This window comes from Ipomoea nil, unplaced genomic scaffold (genome assembly GCF_001879475.1).
Source record: "Ipomoea nil cultivar Tokyo-kokei standard unplaced genomic scaffold, Asagao_1.1 scaffold3172, whole genome shotgun sequence".
NCBI classification, from domain to species: domain Eukaryota; kingdom Viridiplantae; phylum Streptophyta; class Magnoliopsida; order Solanales; family Convolvulaceae; genus Ipomoea; species Ipomoea nil.
Window position 1 is genome coordinate 942,503 of NW_017619600.1, and position 11,925 is coordinate 954,427.

Here is an 11,925-nt window from a genome sequence, read left to right on the forward strand (position 1 = left end):
AAATAAGACACTTGACAATTTTTTCATCATTGATAATAACTATTCACCACAAGTGTTAACCTCTTTCTACATTTTCATATTTTTTTTATTTAATTACTCTATACTTCATCTAATATGTTTGATCAGCTTAGTACGGCAATGAACAACTCATAATTAAATTAAGGCCTAGTGATGATTGCGTTGATTCCAAACAGATAATATTCACAGCTCACATGCAGCTTTCTTTTTCTGTCGCCTTGCTTAGCTCTTAAGAAATTATTATATTAATTGCGCGATATATATAATTATATATAGTATTAGTTAATTGATTTGACCATTGAATTTCAAGAGATAATATGGCTACACGATGAAGAATGCCTCTGACCTAACAACAAGAAGGGGAAACCGTACTTTTAACAATCAATTTATAAAATAGTTGCGAATTTAATTCCTGTATAATTATTGTTATTACTTTTAGTTTTTTTTTTTTTTATGAGTGAAATTTATAATTATTACCATATGATAGTTTGTATTTGGTTTTGTATTGTTATCACTTTTAATTCTTAAATTATATTAAATTAAAGTTACATTTTTTTTGGATAATGAAATAAACACGCAATGCACTACCCTAGTGTGCATCGCATAAACTCTGCTTTTGTGTGATAAGTCGTCAAACCATACAAGAAAGGTAAACCGCCCTAGAAAAATCATGTATGATATGTTTGACTGAGAGGGTGTTGATCAGAATCAAACTTATAACCTTCTCGTACGAGAGTTATGCTCCACCCACTCAGTCATCTCTTTAAACGCTAAAGTGACATTTTCGACTCCTCTTCTAAAGTGACATTTTTTACTCTATAAAAGATTATATTAAAAATTTTGCAGTTTTAGTCCATTAGTTATGCCTAAATTGTAGACTCAATTCATAAATTATTGCTCTATACAACTTTAAAAAGTAATAACACTTACGGTATAAAAATTAATTATGTTATATATATTACCCTGTAAATTTATTTATTTCTCCAACATTTTTTTCTCAGCCTATTTAATCACAAAGAATCAATGTCTCCACTAAAATATGATATGTGACATTTCATTTAGGAAAACTACAATTATGCTACTTGACCACAAGGTCTTTGCCACTTACTATGTAACTTAAGAATAAAAAATGTATTATTTCCTCCAAAACATTTACACAAGTATACTATTGATGAAATAAAGGATTGATAAAAAATCAGCATTAAAACCAGTTGAAGGATTCTGAAACGAAGTATAAATATTAATACTACCTCGATGTCTTGAATGCCTCAATGTTCCATGTGGTCGAGCCTCTTTAACTTCTGACAACTTAAATGGGGATTCACCTAGTCAATGCATAAAACCCATAACCACCACATTCAATATAATATTCTCACTAATAATAATAATAATAATAATAATAATAATAATAATAATAATAATAATAATAACAAGAACAACAACAACAACAACAACAACAACAACAACAATAATAATAATAATAATAATAATAATAATAATAATAATAATAATAATAATAATAATAATAATAAACAACCAGCATGGACAACTCAGTTTGTCACATGAGTGAAGTTTGGGAACAAAAACTAGTGATCGAGCCTCACCAGCGGTAGTGTGGAAGCAACATCTTAAAATGAGGGGCTCCTTGTGCGCAATAAGCAAAGGCCTAGCATCTGTTTTAACTGAGTTACCATGATTACATCATCTTAGATGCTCTGTCAGGCCGAGCCATGAGAACCTTTGGAGTGGGAGATCTAATCTTTTTAATTAATTAATTTCTTTGTGCGAATAAGGATACCTAAATGGTAACACAAAAAGACAAAAGTCTTTTGTCATTATCCACATATAAAAGTCAAGTCCTCACCAGATTCAGGCAAAAGAGCAGCAGACTAAAGGAAAAAGAAATACCAAGAAAATTTCAAATTCTGTATACTGCTAATGAAACACCATGTGATATATATTAACTTATTAAAAAGTTAATTTAAACAAAAGTTCTATCAATTTTAACTTGATTTTTCAGTGATTCAACGGTACAGTATATGATATGATTCACTAAGTTGCAAGGGTATAAAATTATATTTAGATGATGCATCAAATATTAATTAACAAAGTGGATTAGTAACCTATGATGTATGAAAGTTAAAGTTGAAAACTCATAAGAGCATCCACAACCATTTAAACATATTTTTGGTTTTTTTTTTTCTTCAATTCCCATTTTCCCAATAAGAAACAGATTTTATTTTTTATTTTTTTAAAAAAGTCAGATATTGTAAATAATTTTTACTCTCTCTACATTCCCCTCTATATTCCATATCAGCATTTTGTAAATAATAATAATAATAATAATAATAATAATAATAATAATAATAATAATAAAATCCATATTTTCATTCTTGTGGATGCTCTAAAGTACAAATGTTTGCCCATTAGATTTTGATTGAACTCAATACATTACTTATATGTATATTTTCAATTATATGTTATATCCTAATATAAATTTAGTTCGAATATCAGATTTAAATTAATTAAAATTTCACATATGTTAGACTTCAAAGTAAAAATGTATATATATGTTTCACTCGCAACAATAGATCCAAAATTATTTTAAATATAGCTCAAAAATATATTAATATTATATATAAGAACTAATTAAATTTTAGTTGCACTTAATAGGTTATTGGTTTATATATATTTTTAGTTATATTATATGTGGCTATAAATTTGGTTCCTATATCAAATGTAAAAAGTTTATATAGAATAGACTTAAAAGTAAAATATTATATTTATTTCATTTAAGCCAAAAATATTTCAAATATAAAGTCTAAAAATCACTCAAAATTAGACTTGTGTAAATTTTATAATGTTAGTAAAAAGAAATAATAAATTTGAAAAATTGAATGTTTGTAACCAAATTTTCTAAAATAAAAAAAAAAAAAAACAAATAATGAAAACTGCAAACTAGAAAACAAAAAGTACATAATAGAAAAATGAAGTAAACGGATCCTAAAATTTTTGTTTCAACAATGTTTCTTCTCAAGTAACTTAGAGAAACTCCATAAAACATTTCATGATCGTTTGCAGTTAATTTTTAAAAAATTCAAACATGCATTATAAAAAAATAAAATTAGTAAACAATTAACATTTATATGTACATATTCAATGAAAAAAATTCAACTAGAAACTTATAGTTTTTATACACTACAAGTATAACCAATATATCACTAAAATTCGTAGGTAATTAAATTACTGAAATCCACAAGTATATATAATTTATCAATAGATTTTTGTGGATAAAACAGAGGAATGATATTTAAACTGCAACTATTTAATATGTTGCCAAATCTATTAATATTTTGTTGTTTTATAGTGATATATTATGACCCTTTTTGGTAACATATTTAACTTATCAATCAATTTTGACTTATTTGATCACTATTTGTTGTTTGACTTGGTTAAATATTCAATATTAATGTTTGATTAATTAGCTTTTTGTAATAACTTGTTGTTTCAAAATGCTAAAATTTAAAAAGTTGCTCAAAACAGTTTTTTCAATCAGCCTTTTGAGAAAGTCATTTTAAATGGACCATGGTCCACTAGTCAAACTCATTAACTCAATAAGCTAAGGTAACAGACAATCATTATTCCATGGACCATGGTTCACACCTACATTTGTGTGAACCATAAATAAAAAAAGTACATTTTTAATATACTAAAAGTGCATTATTTTGAAAATACATGAGTTTTTATATATTATCAAATAATGTACTTCCAGTACATAAATAATATACTTTTAGTATATTAAAAATGTATATTGCATCCATGGTCCACACAATAATTTGCGGCTAACAGACTAACAATTATTTACCAAATACTCCCTATATGTTTTTTTTGGGGTTTGGTATCCTATATTTTGTTTTTGTGTTGTCTGTTTCCATGCTAGTGAGTAAGACAGTAAGTAACAAATGGAGATACGAGAAGTCGAGAACGAAAACCAATTATGAATTATGAACCAACCTTATTACGAACTGTACTGGATTTGGGATTTGGGGTTTGGGATTTGGATGGGATTTGAGTGTTCCTTGTTATTGGCCAATAATAGCAGCCTAAGGGGTTTAATTTGAAGGGAGGTTAGGGCGCAGCTAGGTGATAGGGTTTGATCTATCTGTGCTAGCAAAGCTAGTTGGTAAATGATGAGTAGTTAAAGGAGCAGCAGGATGAAGCTATGTCTGCAGGTTGTTGATACAGATCAGATAGGGTTAGTTTTTTGCACCAATGAAATAGTGAAAGAACGAGCTAGCATGATTCAGATATATAGTCTGATCTGCCACAACCACTCGTCAGATTGGCAGGCAGGCGAGTTTTATGGCGTTTTTACAGTATTTTCTTTTCTTTTTTTTTTTTTTTTTTTTCCTGATTTGACATGCGTGCTTTTGTGCTGCTTACACATGCGTGTAGTGGTCCGTTTCGAAACCCACACCCGCATCCATCTCCACCATCTCTGGTTGGTTTTATAGGTGTATGTGGTCCAAACCTGTTTCATAAGAAAAATCAATTGGTTAATCAATTAAAAATAAAGCCCCTCTATAGTAGTTTGTTAGGCATCGGTCAGGTTGATCGAGTTCCGTCCTTATTCGATTCGAGACGTGACGTTGTGACTTAACATAGAATGATGTGATTAAACGGTTAATGTTCATCTACTTATCACCCGTTGATTTTAAGAAGGATGAGGCAACCAGTTAACCAAAGAACTCCGTAGCTAGTTAAGCGTACTTGACTTACAGGATGGATGACCCACTAGGAAGCTAAGTAAGCACAGTGCAACGAAGAGATCGAACAATTGGTATTAGAGTCAAAGTCATAGATTTGAATCAATGGTGAGGTAGTTGACGAGTCCAATCCCGGATGGGATGGGGTAGGTTTGGCCATGTCCAATCTCAGCAGGAGATTAATGGGCACGGAGGCTAAGGACCGAGTCAGGCATGCATGCCGTGTAACTTGACTTTGTGATCAAAGGTTGCAGCATGTGCTAGGAGGGAGATTTTTGGACATTAGTCGAGTCGGTCGAGTTCAGCCCTGCTCGATTCAATTCGAGACATGACGCTTTGAATTAATATGGAGAGATGTGATTAAATGATTAATGTTCACCTACTTGTCACCAATTGGTCTTTGTGGTTAAGTGTATTGATTTATAGGATGAATGACCCATTCGAAAATAAGCATACTGCAGCACTTATCGAGATCCAACACAATTTTAACAATCTATTGAACAACTTATAGATTCAGGAGTCAGGACTTTCCGAAGTTACGAACCCCGACTTCCCTTAATTACAATAATTGGTCCAATGGTCTATGCCTCTATGGGTCAAATGCTATTCACTTGGGAGAGCTTATGCGGTTACACGTAGAAGCGTTATGATGTGCAATCGTTATAGATCCATAATTTCTATACTATAGATCCATAACTTCTATACTATAGATTCATAATTGCTATACTATAGATTCATAATTTCTAAATTGTAGATTCATAATTTTTATACTATAGATTCATAATTTCTATACTATAGATTCATAATTTACAAACTGTATAGTTGTCAAATTATGAAGATATAGTTCAGTGATTTGTGAATACAGAATTCAACAATTGGAAATATAAACATTGAAAATTATGAACATAGAGTTTTGTAATTGTAAATATAGAGTTCAATAATTATGAATCTATAATGTAGAAATTATGAATCTATAGTATAAACTGTAGTATAAAAATTATGGATCTAATTCTGTGTGCACCATGCATAGTACACACCATTGCATAGCATAATTTGCCTTACACGTAGGAGTGACCCTATATAATGACACTTGGTCCTCCGAATTTTCAAAGGCTACCAAGCCTGAACAAGACACTACGCTACAAGTGCTCTTTTGAATTGTATAAAATTTAAACAAAAATTTGTGTTAAACCCTCGCACGAATTCCTATCCGTGCAGGGAAACAGATCGAGTCAATATAAAAATGTAATATGTATATTGTATTGTGTAATATTTTTCAAGAAAAAATATAACATTTTTACATTTTAATTTAAAAGTAACAAATATTTTATTGTGAATAGGTATTTCTCCGTATAAATATTACATTTCCATTTATCTCTTCCATCAATTTTTTAGGGCAAGACACAATTGAAATTGAATCTTAAGCTTATATAGATGTGGTCCAAGTGGATCCAACCATTTTAATGCATGGAAATGCAAATATATGCTGGGCAGAGTGCCCACCCAGCTAGCTAGTGACCTACCACCCAGGCCACCTTGCCTAGCTAGCTAATATAATGAGCCCCCACTTCTCGCTCTAGGCTACATATATACTATACGTATATATACAAATATGGAAGGACGACGTTGTACGATGTTGTAAAGAGTTTGGTGGATTTAATAAGCCAAACTTGTTGTGTGACAGTAAATAAAGCTTAAAAAACATGCACAGAAGAAATGGAGAACTAACTCAGTTGACAGGAATCAAGTGATTATGGGTGGGCACTGGATGATGCATGAGATCGAGGACGGTGAATTGAAGAAGTTCAAAGGATAGATCCGAAAGTTCCGGGGGAACTGGCACGTGTCTGTTGCAGTAGAAGCATGTGCACCCCAAAAACAACAAAACTAAGAATCTAAAAGCAGCTTGGAGATAAGAGCAGATCGAGCTCAGCTCGGCGAAGAAGATAATGGCGCATGTGATTCTTGGAAACACTGAAAAAGCTAAGCAGTTCATATATAGTATATACCCCTGCCCTCACCAGAATTTACCCGATAAATACTCTTGAATAATAATTATAATTACAATAAATAAAGCCACATCAAATAAAACAAAAACTTCTATATTTGTTAGTGCAAAAGATTTTATACAAATTTGATTGACCTTGAATTTATAATAAATTAATAGATGAAAAAGATAATCATATGAAAAAAATTGTTAAGAATATTATACTTCAATGACATTAGTATGCGACTCAAAAAAATAATCATATTATATATTACTTCTTAAACATGACAAATTGATAATTTAATCATCATAACTAATTTGTATTTGGTAAATATAATATCCATGAACATATGTACATACATAGTGATATTTGTATATAGTGAATAGATTGTTGACATAATTGTAATTATTTATTCACATGATTGATTGTGTACATGTCACAACCAAAAGAACACAAATATATATATATATATATATATATAGATACTTACACTATGTAAACTAGGTACTTAATATAGAGTCTCTCTAGTCTCAAACCAATGAGGCTACAAGCTTTTTTTTTCTTGGGAATACCTAGGGTTTTCACCGTCGAACTCAGTGACTAATTTCCTCGCTGGATTATAGGCATCTCTTTTGGGTGACCTTTGATTAAGGGTGAATGAGCCCCTTCCACTCAACCACACCCTCCAAGTTAATGAGGCTCCAAGCTAAGGTAACTATAAATTTTATATTTCTTAGAAGAGCGCTTCAAGCAAGGGAATTAAAGAGATCAACAAAACTCTAAAAAGGAATATATATATATATATATATATATATATATATATATATATATGTCAACATCAAACGCTTACTATTGTGCCAAAAGCTATCTATAGCTAGTAATGATTGTATAACGTAATTTTATTTCCTTATACTTGCTTAATAGTCAATGCTATGTTTCAATGGTAGAATGCTGGACTCCACTTTCCAAACATCTACCAATACTTTAGCATACATTATAGCAGCATTTATCACTTTATATATCCATTGTGGGGCGAAGGTTTGAAGGGCCGAGTTTATTATCCTACTATCAGAGTATGAAAAAAAATTTAATTTGCTAGAACCCTAAAAATGAAATTTCAATAAATAAAAAAAAATGAATTTTCAGTATACTAAAATGAACATTTATACGTGGTTTATGATATAATTTTTCAGTGTTTTCCTTGAGTTTCCATTATAGAATATGAGAAAAATAATTCATTTGTATACCTTAGTTTTTTTTTTTCTTTATAAAACCTTTTGTCATGATCAAGTTCTTACTAGTATGCCAAAAGTTATAATTAGTAATGAAGGTGCACCCTCCCAAGCACCTGTCAACTTCAACTACACAACATGCTTTCAATTGAACTTAGGTGCACCCTCCTAGCACCTGCTAGCCTCAACTGCACAACATGCTTTCAATGGGATTCGAAGATACTAATTGTCAAGATCAAACGCTTACTACTACTTCAAAAGCTATAACTAGTAATGAACACACAATCAACTTTATTTATGTATACTTGACAGCCTGCGTAGCCGTCAACACCACATTTTGATGACATGATGTTAGACTAAGCTCTTCGAGCTGTCACCCAACATCTTTATATATAGTTTTTCAGCAACCAAATAATGAAATATGGAATCTTCCTAAAGCATTATTATTCATTATATTTCCCATGAATAATAACTCTTGACATATAACTTTAAGGTAAGAGGTGACATGATCAATGTTTAACCTCATAGGTGCACTAAAATCTCCATTATATTATGTGTACAGGGAAGTGGCCTGGAGGGATGGAGGGAGGGAGATGGGACCAAAAACTAAAATTGATTGTTTAATATTTAGGTTAGTTTAATGGTAGGGTTGAAGTGAGAAGGAAGATCGGAGGTCCCATTCACCGTGTGCGCCCACACTAGAAGTAGAAGTAGAAGAGCTGAGTATCATCAACTATCTGTTGGTTTTTACAGAGTGAAGTAGCTAACCCTAGCCAACTCCTTCAACTAAAAACCATCAACCCCTAGCTAAGAAGAAACCCATATGTTGAGCTAAGATGGGGGATTATTGTGAATAATTCAGCTGAGGATTTGGTTCTTCACGCCCAAAACCCATTCCTTTAAATCCACTTCTTGCTACCCAGCTTTGCTTTGCCGATCCAAGTTGCTTGCAGTGATTGTTAAACGGAAATTAAATAATGGATTCTCAACTGCCTCCTCCTTTTCACACCAGCCGGGATTTCAACTTTCATCCCCAGCAGTTTCATGAGCAGAGCGGACAGAAGCAGCGAGATCCGGAGGAAGTCAACCAGCAAGACGACGGGAACGACGGCGGAGAGTCAAAGAACGGGCTGGGCGGCGCCGGAGAAGGAGAAATCTCTCGAAGGCCGCGGGGGAGGCCCGCCGGATCCAAGAACAAGCCCAAACCACCCATTATCATCACCCGCGACAGCGCCAATGCCCTCCGGACCCACCTCATGGAGATCGCCGACGGCTGCGACGTCATGGACAGCGTCGCCGCCTTCGCCCAGAGGCGCCAGCGCGGCGTCTGCGTCTTGAGCGGGAACGGAATCGTCACCAACGTAACCCTAAGGCAGCCGGCGTCCCCCGGCGCTGTCGTGACCTTGCACGGCCGCTTCGAGATCTTGTCGTTGGCCGGGTCGTTCCTGCCGCCGCCGGCGCCGCCTAGCGCCACCGGGTTGACCATATATCTCGCAGGAGGACAAGGGCAGGTGGTGGGCGGCAGCGTGGTGGGGGCGCTCTTAGCCGCCGGGCCGGTCGTGATAATGGCGGCTTCGTTTAGTAACGCTGCGTACGAGAGGCTGCCGTTAGAAGAAGACGACGGCAATGCGCCGCCGTTCCAAGGCGGAGGAATGGATTCTCCGGGAGCGGCGGGAGGGCAATTATTGGCGGAGCAGGGTATGTTTCAGGGCGTGCCACCCAATCTCATCAACTCCATTCAGCTGCCTAATGATGCCTATTGGGGCGGTAGCCGCCCTCCATTCTAACCATCCACCATCTATCATATTCATATCACAAGGGTAATTCAGTAAAATCCCTCTCGCTATCTATAACCTTAATCTCATCCAACATTGTTACTATCTAGTATCTAGCTAGCAAAGATTAAGGTTTAAAACAAATTAAAAAAACCCCATTTTGTTGTTTTGTTGACCATTTCATGTTCACCTCTCTAGTCCCCAGTATTCTTTCCTCTTTCATTTAGTTTAATTTCCAGTATTTTAGTGCTTTCTTCCAAGAGTTCAATGATCCCATCTGATGATCTGTTTGAAACTTGATCAAAATCAACTTTGATTTGTAAATTTATGGCTTCTTGAATTGGTGGTGAGATCAGTTTCTAGCTTTAATTTTAATGTATGGATTTTTTTTTTAATGTTTTTTCTTTGGGTTTTTATGTACCAAAAAAACAAAATAAAAATATTTGTGAGTTCAGTTTTGTTGAGATAGAATAATAATGGCAGAGCTTCCAAGTTGCCAAGTACAAACAATAATCATTTTCTATGAAGCCCCAAATAGTTAGGAATCTTAATATTGTTGATCACTAGGCAAGCATCATTATAGGTAAATCATGATATACTAGAGTCATTGCACATATTGTTTCTCCACAACATTATAATTAGGTTTTTTAAAGAATAATCATCACATTCACACATATAATATTATAGTACATGGCTATATATATAGTTATTTGTCCATTATCCTCAACCATCTTTGGCAAGCATGCATGAAGTAATCATCTTTTAATTTACTACTAATTGCTAAACACACTTTTGTATCAATTACATGCTATTTAGAGCCAATGATATCTTGATTTAATTGTTAACCCTAGATCTAGAAATCAAGGGTTTAAGTATCATTTTTGCATATTTTCAAAACTTAAAGTTGTGTTTACTTCATTTTTTTTTTCAGTACGTTTTCTTTTCATTTGATTTTCATTTCTCCCCAACTTGTCATCCTTCATCTTTGTTCTCAAAATTGAAGAAATGTATAAGTAAACGTATTCTCTTTTTTTTTTTTTTTTTTTTTTTTTTTTCTCTCCAGGCCAACTTTTCATTCTTCATCTTTGTTTTTAAAATTGAAGAAATAATGTACAAGTAAACACATTCTCTGTTTTCACATATCTAGTTTTCTATTTTTTTTTTTTTCTGAGAAAAAAAATCTCCAATTAGTAAACATGTAGTTAGTCTCATTGTCTCATTTTATTTGTCCTACTTATTATTCATAGGTCAAATCAACTCTTTTTTCTTTGCTTGTTTCTATTAGCATTTTGTTATAATTTTTAAATTTAAATTTTTGTGTTTAATAGTACTTTTAATGTAGTTTCTAAATATATAAATTTTACATAATAATTTTAAACTTAACATTATGAAAAATTAAATTGTAAATAACTTCAGTCAAGCCTCGTTAACCGAACCTGACACATAAAATGGGATGCAGGGAGTAGTATTTCGCTTGTTAATAAATATTAGTAATATATGAAAAACTAACTCATGTAATACTTATTGGATTGAAACAATATATTCATTTATGTGCCCTTTTGAGTGATGACCACATGGAGCTAGGAAAGTCTTCAATTATATTCGTTCATGTGGCTAAGCTACATGCAACGATTTGGTATATATGATGTGGGAAGAATGGAAAGAAAAGAGGCATGAACTTTCATAATATTTACTCGATCATCATCACTTTCAAAAACTTTAATTTAAATTAGAGTTTTAATTTACTCCTATTTAGGGTTTATATATGATCTATGAAAGAGAGCATATAGTAGGCAAAAGCTAATATTTAACACTTTTGTTGGTAAAATTTCTTGTGATGGGACGACAATTGGTGAGATTTTTATGACTAAGTTGATATCTAAATTTTTGAATGAATCTATGAAGTATGAACATTGTTTGTGTGTGTATAATATAACATATTATAATATAATTATGTTATGTGAACATTATTATAGTGATGTTAGGGTAAATATTAATTACTTAAAATTGCGAATGCGAATGGAGAACTTAGTGTCTAGTGTGTATCATAAAATAAGAAAGTTAAGTGGTATATCTTTGGCATTTCAAAAACGAATTTATGGTCTAGAAACAAGTTTAATTTATAATTTATAATTTATAAATTACA

The 11,925-nt window shown here is 32.6% G+C and overlaps 1 protein-coding gene across 1 annotated transcript; it reads left to right on the forward strand.

Moving 5' to 3' along the window:
* Nucleotides 1-8,597: 8,597 nt before the first annotated feature.
* LOC109168039 (AT-hook motif nuclear-localized protein 24-like) lies at nucleotides 8,598-10,141 on the forward strand. Its single transcript, XM_019317096.1, has one exon. The coding sequence runs from the start codon at nucleotides 8,982-8,984 to the stop codon at nucleotides 9,789-9,791; it is 810 nt and encodes a 269-aa protein (XP_019172641.1). The 5' UTR covers nucleotides 8,598-8,981; the 3' UTR covers nucleotides 9,792-10,141.
* Nucleotides 10,142-11,925: the final 1,784 nt, after the last annotated feature.

Excerpts from the sequence above, each read along its gene's own strand:
- LOC109168039 (XM_019317096.1), top strand. The coding sequence starts at position 8,982 with ATGGATTCTCAACTGCCTCCTCCTTTTCACACCAGCCGGGATTTCAAC.